At 42.2% G+C, this 17817-nt stretch overlaps 1 protein-coding gene across 2 annotated transcripts in view; it reads right to left on the bottom strand.

Annotated features, from left to right (window-relative positions):
- LOC135196948 (lysophospholipase-like protein 1) overlaps positions 1-17817 on the bottom strand; it is a 129162-nt gene that overhangs the window by 67107 nt on the left and 44238 nt on the right. For both annotated transcript variants that reach the window (XM_064223794.1, XM_064223795.1), the window contains exon 3: positions 10663-10784. In XM_064223794.1, coding sequence (XP_064079864.1) covers positions 10663-10784 — 122 coding nt within the window. The remainder of the gene's footprint in view (positions 1-10662; positions 10785-17817) is intronic.

The raw sequence follows: 17817 nt of genomic DNA, 5'->3' as shown, positions 1-17817 counted from the left end.
CTGTATTAAAGAAGTTGAATCACTTTTATTAGTCTAATTTCTCCCCTTCCAGTAACCTCTGTAATATGTCTTTACCAGCTTGGTGCTTTCCTATTCTCTGTTATCGACACAGGTTAGGCCCAGAAAAGGGATTTTGACAGAAGAAAAATCTATTTCTGGGCAGTGACCTGTGTCCCCGCCCAGTGAACCCACCCCTGAGACCCTCACCCTGGGGACCCAAGCTTGGGGTGCTATATTCAGGAAATGGCGGATGAGGCACTAGTAGTAGCAGTATCGGCTAGGGGAAGGTGTTGGTATGGCTCCTCTTTGGAATGGGGAAATTGACAAAGGAAGATAATCCAATGTAGCTTTTTCTCTTGTATATTTAGCAATAATTATACCTTAGAAATGAATGCTATAGGAATGTTTCACTGGGCACACAGGTCACTGCCCAGAAATAGATTTCTGGGCTCAGCTCGTGTCGCTGCGCGAATATACCTTTTAATCTATTATTTCTAGGGTAAATGTACTAACACATACCAGAGAATAAATAACATAAAGAAAAAGGTCAGTACAACTGACTCGCTCACCCTCCAAGAGGGTGTCGGTATGAACACTATGGCGAGTGAGACCACTACCACGAGCCGCTTGCCAATAGAAATCTCCCACTACAAAATCCCCACAAGAGGGGAGCCGACCCACAGAGTGGGCAGCAACTACTACTACTCCATCCCATGCTGCCGACATGCTGCGCCTCTGGTGGCCATCCTTTTCAGTTAGCGCACACTGTATACACGTGCCCTTTTTTGCTCTGTGTTTTTGTGCCCTTATTTTTGGATTTACTCATCATGGAGCGTGCAGCCATCGCAGCAGCTAAGTTAAGTACTCAATGTTTGTTGCTATTTGTTTTTTTCCGTCCTTGAGTCAGTATTTGCCGTTTTTTAGGTATAAATACGAACTCTAGGTCGGAAGCATGGCAGCATGGTTCTGCCTCGTGGCGGGTTCGTTCTTGGTCTTCCATACCCAGAACCTTCCCTTACTTTAGTACGCTCTATTTTTTAGTCATCCTATTTTTTTTGTTTTTAGGGGTACAGTCTACGCAGTTTATGTCATGCATGCATGTCTTTTTTACCTTACGTAGGCTTCTTCTATCCAGACCCTAGCCACGGCTCTTAGTATCGGCCCCGGCTAGCTTTGAGTGGTAGACTTTCTTTCGGGTTAGTCGTACACTCCTGGATTTTTTTCTCCTACTATTTTGTTTTCTTTCTTTCAATGTTTTATTTAATTTATTATGTTTTTGTTAGTGTAGGCGTCTGGCTTCATCTAGCCTAGTTATGGCCCATAGGGCCCATGCGCTACCGCTCTTCAGTTCGGTTGCTTCCTTATAGCTTCTCTCTGATCAGCCGGTTGTGTATTCTAGGCCTTATCGTTTCATTGTTTTGTTGTTCCACGCCCCGTGGTCACTACGTGATCACGGAGCAGCCAGACGCCTGTCCAGTCATCTTCCCTCCTCCCGCTCTTCCATAGGGCCGGGGGAGGGTTTTGGTCTGCCCACGCTCGCTCCGCATACCCGAGCCTGCCTCCCTCTCCCCCCGCCCCCCAGCGGAGGGAGTAGAGGGACGGGACAGACCCAGACTGGACTCGACCTCTCCAGCTTCTCTGGTCCGTCCGGATGCTAGGGGGGGGGGGGACTGGCCTTTCCCCCCTCCGTCGCTTCTCCGTCGCTCCGTTGCTAGCGCGAGTCTGTGTGCCCTCTCGCCCTTTCCCACCTTACTGGGGCTCCTTTTCCTTTTCTACCGGAGCTCCGGCATCCAAGTGGAAAGGTGCTAGTTCACACCCCGCAGGGTGACTGAGGCATACAGTTGGGTCTCTACTACCCCTCCGTCGCGCTGAGGTCGCGACACGCTCCGCCACGCACTGGACTTAGTCCAGTACGTTCGATTTTTATAGGTTTAAGAATTAGTTATGTTAAACTAAGTAAGTTTATCTTAAGCTACCTTAAACCATCCCCCCTCCCGTTGTCTGCCTCACCGGATCTCTCCGGGGTTATAGCCTATTCAGGCGGTAAGGGAGGGGTTATGCCCAAATTTTTTCCGAGCTCTGGCATGCAGCGGAGTTCTTCTGTCCTTTAGCCTGTAAGTGATAGCCTTTAAAGATGCTCATGTGTCTTTTCACTTACAGACCACCAACTGTGAGCATCCGGCATGCACCGCCACGCTTCAAGACCCCTGTGGACATGAAGTTTGCCGGTCCCCATGCTCCATGCGCGACTCCGCACGGGGACCTCCAAGTCTGGTATCACGAGACATGCACCATCTGTTATGATCTGGTGAGCCAGCTCTTAGACGGGGTAAGTATTTCCAACTCCGTTAGCCAGTCCCTCCTTCGTTATAGTTCTAAAGTTTTAAAAAATTCTAATCTTTCTTAAACTTAAGATAAAAATACAGGGGATTTCGCATCCCCTATAATTTTAGTTAAGCTTTTAAGGTTTGTTTTAGTAAGTTTAATCTTAAAAACTAATAAATACCCTCTCTTCCAGGCTCCGGCTGTGAAGGACACCGCACTGGCAACCCTGCGGGCCTGGGTCGGCGGTTTTGGGAAGAACGCCGCCAAGGGTATGCCCTACATTCTCGAGAAGAGGTTGGCGGTCCTGATCTTCCCCGGAGGCAGTCAACGGGCTACGTCGACCCAGCAGAGGCGGCCCCGACTGATTGCGTTCAGCTAGCTTCTCCCCCAACCCTTCAGCACAGGGGGAGCGCAATTGCCTCCGTATGGACTCTCTACCTCCGTTCAGTATGAACAATCCTTGGAGAGTAGCGTCATACGCCCCCTTGCCAGGACGGGCTTATTTTTCTATCCCGGAATGTGGAACTCGGAGGATTGAAGACTTCGAGTTCTACCCGGAAGACCTTCAGCCTCCGTTCATCGGCTACGCCAGGCTCACCGCCTCTGCCATGACTCGAGACGATAAGGTACCTAAAGAAACAGTCCTCTATTCACGAGACCAGGCTCAAAGAGAAATGGCTCAGGTGTTTAGAGGACATGGACTGTTCGAACACGAAAATACAGCCGTTTAAGGGTCCTTTCACAATCTTTACAATGGAAGAGAGTACCCCGCCCCTCCCTTTCTTGACAAAGATTGCTACGGTACCATTCCAGCAGCCCAGAAGGGGGATTCGTTGCCTCAGCTGAAAGAAGCGGACCCTACGTCTCCTTTACTTCCCTCAGCCGTGAGTTGTGGGAAGATCTGCCCAACAACACTTTTTTCTGCGGGCAAACTCAAACCAGACTGTGCTATGGAGCAGTTTGGTGAGAAGCTGCCTAGACTTCCAGATAGCCTCATTCAGCAGAATTTGATGCCCAAGTCTAGGTTGGCCAGGTCTATCAATACCATGGCCATTGACCGAGGTGGCTACCATTTCCTATGGTTCTGAGCCACTTTTTAAGCTGATCACCAAGTCACTGACTCAAACGGTGCAGTCTGATATGTTCGAGTTCGCCACGGCTAGAACAAACTGTAGGAAACATGTCCTCCAAGAAGCAACGATTCGGCATGAACCGAATAAGTTGCTGTTGCATCGACATCTGGGGAGCAAGACCTCTTCCCAGATGGGCTATGGCTGAAGGAGGGTCCAGCAAGAGGCTACAAGGCTTAACCAAAGCCTTAAAGATCGTTGGGGTCTTACGGCCAAGAGACGCCAAGATCAAGTTTGTCAGAGGGTAAGGCTCAGAAGAAACCCAGACGTTTCCAGCCCTTACCAAAAGAAACAGCCACACTTTACCCAGCCGTTCCAGCTGTCCCGTTGGTGCAAGCAGCCCAACCTTCTACCTCCAAGGCTCAATCGCAGCCTATCTATGTCATTTCCCCCAGCCTCAACCCTCCACCTCTTACGCTCTCTCCCCAGCCTTCAATCAAGTCTTCGAGGGCCAGGCTTCCCAGAATATGACCGCTCGGGTAAGGGAGGCAGAGGTAGCGATCCTTTCGTCAGAGAGGATCGGGAGGTCCTTTAATAGAGGAAAGCATTTCAGGGGAGGCCGCGGAGGCTACCAACACCAATGAGGACTTTCAGGTAGGAGGGAGGCTGTTTCACTTCCGCCACCGGTGGAATTTCAGCAAGTGGTCGCAAAGCATTGTGTCAAAAGGCCTGGGTTGGAGTTGGGTAGGCGAACCCGCCCCCCATCCAGACCTTTCCGCCAACTTCCATCCAAAGAATTGACGGAGTATGCGGAGGACCTCCTTCAGAAAGGAGCTATAGCGAGATTCAACAGATTAAAGGTTTCAAGGGCGCTTGTTCAGCGTTCCAAAGAAAAGGCTCACAAAAAGAAGGGTAATCTTAGACTTGTCCCGCTTAAACTTAGCCATTCGCTGCGACAAGTTCAAGATGCTCACGATCTCGCAGGTACGGACCTTACTTCCCCGTGGGGCCGTCACCGACCTCTATCGATCTTACAGACGCTTACTATCATATCCCTATTGCAAGGCACTTCCCGTCCGTATCTGGGTTTCAAGATAGGAGATCAGGCATTCTCCTTCAAGGTAGTTCCTTTCGGGCTCAACGTAGCACCCGGGTGTTCACGAAGTTGGCGGAAGTGTAGTTCAACAACTAAGATCGCAAGGGGTTATAGGTAGTACGTATCTCGACGATTGGTTAATCTGGGCTCCAACAGTCGAGGAATGCCACAAAGCAACACTGGAAAGTGATTCAGTTCCTGGAATATCTAGGCTTCAAGATAAACAGGACCAAGTCAAGACTCACTCCAGAGTCAAACTTTCAGTGGCTGGGCATTCAATGGAATCTATCCTCCCATACTCTGTCGATTCCATCAGCCAAGAGGAAAGAAATAGCGAAGTCAGTAAAGCAATTTCTGAGTCACAAACTTGCGTCAAGATGAACCCAGGAAAGGATCCTGGGTTCACTCCAGTTTGCATCAGTGACAAACATCTTGATGAAAGCCAAACTGAAAGACCTAACCAGAATCTGGCGCTCACGAGCAAATGTCAGGTCCAGGGACAAATTATCCTCAGTCCCTCAGATTCTACGGAATCGACTACGCCCGTGGGCAAGTCAAGACTTATCGATATCATGCCCCTCCAGTTTTCCTCCTCGGGGATTACATCCACCACACCCGACGCTTCGTTAAGCGGTTGGGGAGGATATTCTCAGTTCAAGAAAGTTCAGGGAACTTGGTCACCTCAGTTCCGTCAGTTCCACATAAACGTACTGGAAGCAATGGCAGTGTTCTTGACTCTAAAAAGGTTACGTCCGCCGAAGTACTCCCTCCCACATAAAGCTAGTCTTAGACAGCGCAGTGGTAGTCCATTGTATAAACAGGGGAGGCTCCAAGCACGTCATCTAAATCATGTCATGGTAGCCACTTCTCCTGGCGGACAAGTTCAGTTGGCACCTCTCCTCCACCCATATAGCTGGAGTGAAAACGTCATAGCAGATGCTCTATCCCGATCAGTACCTCTAGAGTCGGAATGGTCACTGGACAGCAGTTCGTTCCAATGGATTCTTCAGAGAGTTCCAGGCCTACAAGTGGATCTCTTCGCATCCCAAGCGAACCACAAACTCCCATGTTATGTGGCCCCCAACCTGGACCCTCTGGCCTATGCCACGGACGCCCTGGCCCTAGACTGGAACAACTGTGGGGAGAAGATTTATGTCTTCCCTCCAGTGAATCTTCTCATGAAGGTACTGAACAAACTCAGGACATTCAAGGGTCAAGTGGCTCTAGTAGCCCCAGACTGGCCGAAGAGCAATTGGTACCCTCTAATTCTGGAACTGGGTCTTCGCCCTCTTCGAATTCCCAGTCCCAGGCTCTCCCAGTCAGTGCAAACGAAGACTGTGTTCGCTTCCTCAGGAATTCTCAAAACCCTCTAACTTTATGGATTTCATGAAGTTTGCAGCGAAAAGAGATGCGAATATTGACCCTCAAAATATTCCTCTTCTTGGAATCTGATAAAAGGGATTCAACTTGAGACAGTATGATGCTGCTGTCAAAAAGTTAGCAACCTTCCTGAGAGAATCAGATATTAGAATCATGACAATCAATTCAGCTATATCCTTTTTCAGATCTTTATTTGAAAAAGGCTTAGCAGCTAGCACCATTACGACAAACAAGTCAGCCTTGAAAAAGATTTTTCAATTTGGTTTCAACATAGACTTGACAGACTCCTACTTCTCGTCTATTCCCAAGGCTTGTGCTAGACTTAGACCTTCTGTAAGGCCTACGTCAGTATCATGGTTCTTAAATGATGTTCTAAAGCTGGCTTCAGAAACTGATAATGACACAGGTTCATTTATAATGCTCTTAAGAAAAACTCTATTTTTATTAAGCTTGGCCTCAGGAGCTAGAATTTCAGAACTGTCGGCATTATCCAGAGATCCGGATCATATTCAATTTCTTCCCACAGGGGAAGTGCTACTTCTCCGGAACGTAGTTTTTTATAGCAAAGAATGAAGATCCTTTGATGAGGTGGGAACCATGGAAGGTTGTACCCCTTCCACAAGATATATCTCTTTGCCCAGTATCGACCTTACGAGCCTTTCTGTCCAGGACCTCCTCATCCTCATCGGGTCCTCCTTTCTTTAAGAGAGAAAAAGGTGGTACTTTATCTATTAAAGGCATCAGGCAGCAGATCCTGTACTTTATTAAGCAAGCCAATCCTGACTCTTTCCCAAAAGCACATGATGTCAGGGCAGTAGCCACCTCAATTAACTATTTCCAACATATGGAATTTCGATGAGTTGAAAAAACAAAAATATACTGGATGGAAATCGCCGACAGTATTTAAGCTTCATTACTTAAAGTCCTTGGAAGCTCTGAAATTTTCAGCAGTTGCGGCGGGTAACATAGTTTTCCCCCGACTCTGCTAAGCTTAATCTAGTAGATCCAGTCCTCCTTTCTACCTGTCTCACCCAACAGTTCGTCTATGCCTGTCATGTTCATCTACGTTTACCTTGGGTCTTAGCTGCTCTTATGGTGATATGGTGGGTGTCCCTTATTTTTTTGCTAGGGGCACTCACAATCGATTGTATGTATTGATCTCTTTGATGTGATCCCCTTATTTTTATGCTAGGGGATACATCTTATTTACAATGGTTACGGGTTTTTGTATATTAAGTCATATACATTCCCTTCATATTATTTTATTATTGAAGTTTTGTTCTGTTCAAGTTATTGTTATAATTGCTTTTGAGTTTTTTTGTACATATCTATACACAGATACTGCTTTTACATATATTCCATGTAAGCCCTGTATATTATGTAATTAAGTTAATTTTAAGAAATATTATTAGCATTAAGTTTAATTTAAGTAATATTTTCTAATTTTGTATCATTGTGTATATGTATATTTATTAGTTATTATATTCCTTCTTTTTATGTTATCTTTTATTTGAGACCCCTTTTTCTTTAGTTGAATTTTCTTTACAATCTTGTGCTATTTCTCTGGTACGATTTCGCGCAGCGACACGAGCTGAGCCAGAAAAGGATTTTGACGTAAGGAAAAATCTATTTCTGGGCGATTGGCTCGTGTCGCCAGCGAAATCCCGCCCTACCCTACCCATCCCATCGCTCAAGATTGTCTGCTAACTTCAGGATGGCCACCAGAGGCGCAGCAGTCGGCAGCATGGGATGGAGTAGTAGTAGTTGCTGCCCACTCTGTGGTCGGCTCCCCTCTTGTGGGGATTTTGTAGTGGGAGATTTCTATTGGCAAGCGGCTCGTGGTAGTGGTCTCACTCGCCATAGTGTTCATACCGACACCCTCTTGGAGGGTGAGCGAGTCAGTTGTACTGACCTTTTTCTTTATTTATTTATTCTCTGGTATGTGTTAGTACATTTACCCTAGAAATAATAGATTAAAGGATATTTCGCTGGCGACACGAGCCAATCGCCCAGAAATAGATTTTTCCTTACGTCAAAATCCCTTTTTTCCTCTGTCAAAATCCCTTAAGTAACCATTAACTATAATAAACAAACAAACAAAATAAGCTTCCAAACTTCTGTTTACATCCAGCACTTACGAGTATCGAACGATAGCCAAGCAATCACTTTTCCTAGTACACAGTAAGCATCAAATTTTCATTATCTCTCTTCAACTACTGAAACTACCAAACAGTATAATTACCATTCATTTCTATTCTTTATTCTATCTTTACCTAATTCTTTTTTTATTAAATGTATTGCATGAATAAGTTTTCCAATTTACAGCATCCTTTTACCAATAGAATACTTAAAGCACAAGGGGGAGATGCTGACCAATAGGAGAGCAGGATCTTATGGGGTGACTAGCATCAGGAACCAATGGGAGAGCGAAAGGATGGTGGTGAGTTTACTCAGTTGGCGGCGCGGGAGTTTTAAAATTGTTCTCAGTGGTCAGGGCGAATCTCAGGACTTTACAGCAACAACATTTCGTAACTTGAGCAATTTACGTATGAAGAGCCATAAAATTTTTCATATTTGCTTTCTATCTCGAGTTTTTCGTAAGTTGAGCCTTTCGTATGTCGAGGTACCACTGTATTAGATATTTAAAAAAAATGTGGAAGATTCATAAATCCAAGGCAAAATTTCATTGTATTTTAAAATTCATCCAATAATTCTCAATACGTATATTGCATTTTATCTATCTACTAAGAACAGAGATGCATAAGTTCATGAATAAATACAGTGGTCCCCCCGTATTCGCGGGGGATGCGTACCAGACCCCCCGTGAATAGTTAGAACCCGCGAATGTTTGGAACCCCTATAAAAATGCTAAAAACAGCCTATTTTGTTAGTTAAAACTCAAGAAAAACCCACTAAAAATTTTCATACATGGTTTTTTTAATAGTTTTATCACAAATAGTGCATTTTATGATGAAATTCATAAAAAAAACATGAATTTGTGGATATTTATCATAGAAAAATACTGCGAATGCGCGAATTTTCCGCGAATAATGTAGGGAAACGTTCCCAAGAGAAATCCGCGAATGTGTGAGTCCGCGAATCTGGAGAACGCGAATACGGGGGATCCACTGTACACCAAATTTAAAGAAAAATACTTAGTTATATCCATATGAGAAAATGACTGTGTTTATAGCCTGCTGTACATATTATTGCATGTATTTTATGGGCAGAATATGATAGAGTGATAACATTTTTGAACATTATATGTGTGCTCAGGTATATGCACAAGTAATTCACTTTTGGTTTATACTCATAGGAGACCTTATGGGCAAACTCATTTGTTTTACAGGCAATAAGTGATTCTAGTGTCCCTTCAATATTAGGACTGGCTCTCTGAGATGTGAAGTTCTTATTAACAACACTGAACACCCTTTCTTCATCAGCGTTACTGTGAGGTAAGGTCAGAATTAGCTTGGCAACCTTACTGAGGAAATAATTATATTTACTGAAAAATAAGCATTAGTAATAATTACAAACTTAAACTAATAAAGTGCGGGCGATTTTATCTAAATACGGGAGAATCGAGTGACAATGCGAAATGCAGGAGGTATCGGGGGTAGGTCTATTATTACAACTTTTCTCCTACTATACTCAATCTTAACTTTTCATTTTTCAAACACATTTAAGGTCCTTCATTTAACCCCAAGAGTTCTCCTGATACCATAAACATTTACCACTCCTACCTTGATATCATTCAGCTGTCTGTGATGGTAATTGCTTCCTAGCAAAGAAAGATAAAGAAAAGGAGAACGCATTTTCGAGAAGTTCGGCAGCAAGGAGGTTTTCGCGCCACTGTTGGAGGCACCTATGTTCGTGGTTGTTCCAGAATCGGCAGGAGTGTTGTGGATCTCGTCGTTACGTGAGAAATGCCGCGATTTCTGATGCAATACCTCGTCTAGATTCATCTAAGAAGTTCTAGAAATCCCTGGAGTCGGTGACGTTCGCCGTAGGCTCCGCCCCCAGAGTGCCGTATAAATACGACGAACGAACTTTGGAGAGCAGTGATCGTGAGGAAAAGAGAAGACGCAGATTTGTTAAAAGAGAGATTCCAGTATTAGTCACCGAGACCACAGAACAGATTTATCAGTGATGTTTGATCAGCAGCAGCAGAGATCTTCCGTGAGATACGAGAAAAAGGAACCGACGAAGTATCAATCAAAAGAAGTTGTTCGAGAGTTGGTTGGATACTGGTCTAGTCATCTTCCGGTGTGGACAGCCGAGTTGTCTCTACGTTGAGCAGACTTCGGAGAAGAAAAGGGGAGAGTTCCTGTCTTACAAATAGAATAGTTCCTGCAATTCGAGTCAAGAGGACGTCCTCAATCGCCGATCTACTTTCCTGAAGCCACCTCTTCGAAGTGCCAAACTGTTTAGCAAGTATTCTTATTACCTCACTGTTTCCCCCAGTTCACGCAGTGTAAGATTCTATCTGTTTATGTAAATAGGAGATACCATTCTGCATTTACCTTTGTTAGTAAGCTTGTAAATAAACCTTTGTTGTGTTAGTGTTTCTTTCTATATTCGTATCCCCAGTTTCAACTGTTTGTGTTGATATATTTTGTTTTTTTATTATTTCATATCGAACCTGAAGCGGACCTCCCTCAGAGGCCGTAACATTGTGTCGACCCTTTTTAGGATATTTCGACACCGTAACATTGTCTCTGAGATATCTAAGAGTCCGTAACACTGTCCCAAACAAAAAACCAGTTGTGCATAAATTGTACAAAAACATACCTATTATAACTCTCTTAGCTGATATTCCTAAGCTGATCTCCTTCTCAATCAACTGGCTAATTTCTTCTGCTATTGGTTCCAAAGTAGAGGGATCATCTGGTGTCTCTAATGACATTCCAAGCCTGAAATACATTGCCCATATGTATATATAAAACCATACATTCAAATGCATAGAACCAGTACACATTAGAATATTATGTGCAAATGGAAGTTAAGCACGAACACTTTCAATGTTATAACATTCAACAACTTCATGATAAATTTAAAATTTGTGCCATTTTGTAAACTTATAAGTCACTGAAAAATGTGCTACAATGGAAGTACATTAAATTAATCTGCGCCGCCTAATTAAATATACGTACAGAGAAATTACCTTCTGACAGTGGTCTTTAGTAGTACATATATGCAATTCCTTTTTCTCGCTTTCCTTTCAAGGCCACTCCACTAATACATATATTATATGGGCCTCAGAATATCTTTCAGATGATAATAACCAAACAATAACAATGCATCCCTTTCCCTTTTTACCAAAATTTTCCTCATTTCATGCATCATTCCGTTTATAAGGATGAACAGATGAGAGGATGTGAAAATAAGCAAAAACTGGAGATCATAACTAAATACTAAAAAATATTCAGTCAGTATTTTATTTTCATGTCTATTTTTATAGCAATACTATAATAGTTAAAAAATGGCATAGGAGAAAGAAAATAATTTTTAAAAAATCATTGTAATGACGCAATCCAACCATCAATCAGTTGTAGAGCAGTTGCATGTTGTACAGTCTTACTTTTTGCTGACACTCTGGAAACTTTTTAATGTTTGCTGGGCCAGCTCTTAGCTGACCAGTGGGGCTCCCGATGTTTTTTATCTTCAAATCTTCTCTAAACACAAAAAAATTAATCATAGAAATAATTCATCAGTCACACCCATCTCCCTATTTTATGCAAAGCATTACGTCTTCAAAAGAGAAGGAAGGATGAGCCATTTCACTGGTGACGCTATCTACGATAGGCATTTAGGCACTTTCAAATTCAAGTACCACTCAGTCATTAGTTAACGTAACAGTTTCAATACAAATTACGATAAAATAAAATATGAAAGAAGTTCCCACGACTCTGTCACAAGCAGATTCAAAAGCATAAATAAATACATCATGCATGAGAGGAAGGACCATCGCCCCTGCCGCCAGCTTCCTTCTCATTCTGCGGATTTAAGTCGAGAGAAAATGGTGCACACATTTTTTCATGACAGAATGAGTCACCTGAGCAACTCACTGGGCAGAACCTCTAGGACTAGCAGTAGAAGTGTAAACCCAAGTTTGTGCTTCTACAGCTCCAAACACGCTAGACCCTGGGGACAGTGTGACGGTTCCTGTTCCCGTAGGAACAGGTGATCCAACGGAAGACCCAACTGCCTCCTCAGGCAAACCCTTAGACGTCCTGTGATGAGACTTCTTGCTGGGGGCGAGGGGGGGGGGGGTGGGGGGGGGAGGGGAGACTACCTTCTTTTTTTCCTCTAGCAAGGAGCCTTAGAAGTCACATGATAGGTTGAAGAAACAATAAGATGATTGACAAAAAGAAAAGATGATGACACTTGACGAGCCCTCTTCCTTCCTCGACTTCTCCAACTTCTGCCTGACTTCTACGAAACTCCAGGATAACAGTAGCAAATGAATATAATTTTCAGCAGGGGAACAGTACACACACTAGAGGACCAATGTCACAGCATGCTAATGAGTTACAGGTACAAGTCCGAGTTAGGATAGCCAACAAAAAGGGATATCCAACCATCCACTGCTGTAATCAATTATAAACACTTTTAGTCTGTAAAAGAAAGAATATATGATTAAAAAAGGATACTCCTGTCACATCAAAGGGCATCACCCTCCAAAATGAGAGGAGATCCCTTAAACACCAACACCACACCGGCCCCCCAACCTTCTCTTTGTCCAATAAGCTGGCGAAAGGACAAAGGAGAAGAGTTAATACCAGATGAAAAACAAAGGACAAACCTCCAAAAGCGTAAGCATAAATTTCAAAAGAATAAATCGTCTCGCCCTAACATGACAGGGAGAAAATGGGTAATAAGGGTGACCTATGGGACTTTGGCTTGGCAAAAAGTCGTTAAATTGGAGAATCCTTCCTTGCTAAACATACCAGATGGATATCCTTGAAGAATTGTAAACTTGGACCTGAAGGGTACCCACCTTTCAAGACCTGGGATGCCAAATAGTTTACACTTCTGAATGAAGGCACTGCTTGATGGAACCATTGCCATCCCAAAAAATTAGCGAAAGTAGCAACTTTAAGAAGCGTAACTGTTGACAGGCCTCCTGAGGCCTTGGGATGATGAACAGTAAGCTGCAAACCCTGAGAAAGCCTGATATTTCTTCTAGATCTTCCCTTGCCATCACTAATAATCTCAGCTGAGCGCAAGAAACTTCTTTGAGCTCATAGAGTATCACCCAAACCCAAGTTTGCTCTGACTCTGGTCAAGTTCTGGAGAAGAAAGTCAACAGGTCAGTACACACTGACACACAAATGGACTTCAGAGCCCATATAAGCACATGGAGAATTGGATTCTTCCTTTTAAGAGCATTTCTGGAAAGGGAGCTGATACACCTAAAGCCAGTCATATGGTAAAGGGTTTTTAGTGACAAAACAAATATGATATTGTTAAGATACAATAAAGTTTGTTCATACTTACCTGGCAGATATATATATAGCTGTATTCTCTGAAGTCCGACAGAATTTCTAAAAACTTACGACACACGTAGTGGGAGTAGGGTGGTTAGTACCCATTCCCGCCGCTGGGAGGCGGGTATCAGGAATCATTCCCATGTTCTATCAGATTTTCTATCTCCACTGTCTCCTGAGGGGAGGTGGGTGGGTACTTTAAATATATATATCTGCCAGGTAAGTATGAACAAACTTTATTGTATCTTAACCCTCTTACGCCGAAGCGGTAAAAAAAGAAAAAAAAAAATTGTCTCCCGTGTGCCAGAGGTGTTTCAGAGTGAGCGCGGAAGCTTGGAAAAAATATTTTTTTTCAAAAAATCACAGCGCGCTTAGTTTTCAAGATAACAGAGTTCATTTTTGGCTCCTTGTTTTGTCATTGGCTGAAGTTTAGTATGCAACCATCAGAAATGAAAAAAAAATTATCATTATCATATATAAATAATGCAATATATGATAGCCAAAAACGAAATTTCATATATAATTGTATTCAAATCGCGCTGTACGCAAAATGGTTAAAGGTAACAAGTTACTTTTTCTGGGCTCAGCCGTGTCGCTCCGTGAAATGTGTCCTCTTTAGCACTATTTCTAGTAAAATATTGCTATGATACCAGAGAACTGCTAAATTGGACATGTCAGAAGTCTCTGACTCGCTCACCTAAAATAAAATGGTTCGGTATAGAACTGGGGCGAGTGTTTAAACACTACCACAGTAACCCCTCCAATTAGCCTTTTCCTCATCAAAAGACCCTGAAAACGGGGAGCCGACCTATAGGTCACACCCACTACCCTGTTGAGGGGACTGCGGCGTCATTCTTATCGATAGCCTTCCAGCGTTGCACGCTTTTTTATAGCTATCTGTTCTTTTTATTGGTTTCGTTATTCTTTTTTGTTATGGATCGTCAATCTGCCTCTTCACCCAAGTTAAGTACTGGTTCGCCCTTTTTCTGTATTTAGGGAGTGATTTTGCCTTTCGTTTTGCCTTTATTTAGGATTTTGTTAGGCGTCTCCTCCCGTAACGAGCGGTAGCGAGCCGCCATTACGTCGTTCCCTTGTTTTGTACCAATTTCGAGCGGGCTTCTTCAGTAAATCAGTACCTATATATTTATATTTTATATACTCGTAACTTATGGTATTTCAGTATATATTTTCAGTATATATTTTTATTTTCATTTATTTTATTTTATTTTGTCTTGGGTGGCAGTTACTTTGTCGATCTTGTTTGATCTACGTTTATTATGTTCATGATTTCCTGTTTTTCAAGGGGGTCGGCGTTCGTGCACGTTTCTTTGTTTCGTGCTTCGTTGTTGTAATTTACACTAAATTGCGATCATTTTGGTATATAACACATTGTAAAACGATAAAAGCAACACAGAGAAAATATTATCACAAAATAATGCATGAATTCGTAATGCGCGGACATAAAAAAATATTTTTTTCAAAAATTCACCATAAATCTAAATATTATTTTTTTTTTGTCCTAGAGACTTCCAATTTCTTTCAAATGAAGACAAATGATTGAATATTACTATACTGTAATAGTATTAGCTTACAATTGCAGTTTTGACCATATTCTGATGAGTTAAAGTTGACCGAATGTCGAATTTTTTTATATATATATTTTTCATATGCAATTATTTTGGAAATAAGAAAAGCTACAACCTTCAAATATTTTTCGTTTTATTCTACATGAAATTGCACACATTTTCATATATAAAACTCTATGAAATGCCTAATATGAAATGGAGCAAATATTCCGAGAATGGGACGTACTCATTTCGGAGATTTGTGGCGGAGAATCCGCGCGCGGGAGGAAAGGGAAAGATTTTCTTTTTAAATTTCACCATAAATCTAAATATTTTTCTAGAGACTTCGAATTTGTTTCAAGATGAAGATAAATGACTGAATATTACTAGACTGTAAGAGTTTTAGCTTACAATTGGCGATTTTCGACCACCATTTCGGTAGAGTCAAAGTTGACCGAATGTGGTTTTTGTTTTTCTATTTATCGTGATTTATATGCAAATATTTCGAAAATGAGAAAAGCTAAAACCTTCAATTATTTAAAGTTGTATTCTACATGAAATTGCGCACATTTTAATATATAAAACTTTATGTAACGGCTAATTTAAAATGGTGCAAACATTACCACAATCGCACGTATGATTTTTTCGGAAGAGTTACCGCGCTGACATAAAGAAAATGTTATTTTTTTCATAAATTCACCATAAATCGAAATATTGTGCTAGAGACTTCCAATTTGTTGCAAAATGAAGGTAAATGCTTGAATATTACTAGAATATAAGCGTTTTAGCTTACAATTGCGTTTTTCGACCATTTCGGTAGAGTCAAAGTTGACCGAAGGTTAAAATTTTGGCAATTATCGTTATTTATATGAAAATATCTCAAAACTGATAAAAGCTACAACCATGGGTTGTTTTTAGTTGTATTGTGCATGAAATTGCACACATTTCCATATATAAAACTTTATATAACGGCTAATTTTAAAATGGTGCAAACATTACCACAATCGCATGTATGATTTTTATCGGAAGAGTTCCCGCGTGGACGAAAGAAAAAGTTTTTTCATAAATTCACCATAAATCGAAATATTGTGCTAGAGACTTCCAATTAGTTGCAAAATTAAGGTAAATGATTGAGTATTACTAAAATATAAGAGTTTTAGCTTACAATTGCGTTTTTCGACCATTTCGGTAGAGTCAAAGTTGACCAGGAGGTTGAAATTTTGGCAATTATCGTTATTTAAATGAAAATATCTCAAAACTGATAAAAGCTACAATCATGAGTATTTTATTGTTGTATTCTACATAAAAATGCGCACATTTTCATATATAATACTTCATGTAACGGCTAATTTACAATGGTACAAAAATTATGTCAAAGTGACAAAATAATTTCCGAGATGTGTCACAGATACTTTTTAATGCGGCAAGAAAGAAATTTGCGCTTGCGCGCCTGCGTAACGATTGTAAACAAAACAACACCTTGATCCGTGAACTCCCAGCATCCCACAAGGCGCGTGATTCAAAAGTTTTAGGCTGGTAGGCCTATAAGTATTTTTCCCCGAATTTAAAAAAAAACTTTTGTAAGTCGACGTAAAATACGTCCAGTCGGCACACGGGAGACAAAAAATGTCGACGTAAAATACGTCCAGTCGGCGTAAGAGGGTTAACAATATCATTTTGTTCATGAAACTTACCTGTCAGATATATATATATAGCTGAATCCCACCTTTGGCAGTGGGAGAGACAGAAAAGGATTTTAGGAAACATATACATGTAGATGATTGACATCTTGGTTCCTTACCTGTTAACATAGCTGACTTCGTGATTACTGTCACCCAAGCCTGCTTCTGCTTCACTAGAGTTACCAACAAGAGCACACCAACCTGTGTAGTTGGTGTGCTCTAGATGATCTGTCAACGGGGACGTGACCACAATGTGACTAGACCATGACCATACTTCTGAGGGCAACGAGGCAAAACCACCACCTAAGTTAGCCTAACAAAATACTCCCACATAAAAAAGGCTAATAGAAGGGAAGTCCGCATTCGGCGGCCGACCCTACAACCATAAACATTGCAAAGATTAAAAAACTCACCTACCCTTTTCTATGGGAAAGGATGAGTGCTACCTCCTGCCCCCAAAATAGTGTCTGCGGCGACGTATGGCCCAAGAGAGTAACAGTTTTCGTACGTCGTTCTCACCTCCCGTAGGTAGTGTGAGGCGAACACCGAGTTACTCCTCCAAAAAGTGGCACTCAAAATGTCTTTGAGGGCCATATTTTTCTGGAAGGCTATCGAGGTTGAAATAGCCCTCACCTCGTGAGTGTTTACTCTTAACAGTCCAAAGTCACTGTGTCCTTGCAAGATGAGTGCGCCTCCTTTATGGTGTCCCTTAAGAAGAATGCCAGCCCATTCTTGGACATGGGCATATCTGGTCTCTTGACTGAACACCATAAGTTCTCCGCAGAACCTCTACAATTCCTTGTTCTCCGAAGGTATTCTCTTAGAGCCCTGACAGGACACAGGACTCTTTCTGGCTCTTGACCAATGATCCCTGCCATCCCCTTGATCTCGAAAGACCTAGGCCAAGGGTCGGAGGGGTTTTCATTCTTAGCCAGAAACGTCATCCCCAAAGAGCAGACCGCATTATGCCCTTTGAAGGCGACGTGCTTACTTATTGCTTGTATTTCGCTAACTCTCTTCGCAGTCGCCAGAGCAGTTAGGAATACAGTCTTCCTCATCAAGTCTCGCAAAGACGCAGTGTGAAGGGGTTCAAAGCGACTCGACATTAAAAACTTAAGGACCACGTCTAAGTTCCAAGAAGGCAACTTAGGAAGGGGCACCTTGGTGGTCTCAAAAGATCTCAATAGATCGTGGAGATCTTTCTTATTC

Source organism: Macrobrachium nipponense, chromosome 18, assembly GCF_015104395.2.
Source record: "Macrobrachium nipponense isolate FS-2020 chromosome 18, ASM1510439v2, whole genome shotgun sequence".
Lineage (NCBI taxonomy): Eukaryota > Metazoa > Arthropoda > Malacostraca > Decapoda > Palaemonidae > Macrobrachium > Macrobrachium nipponense.
Note: the sequence above shows the minus strand (reverse complement) of the source record. Positions and strands in the feature narration are given on the sequence as shown.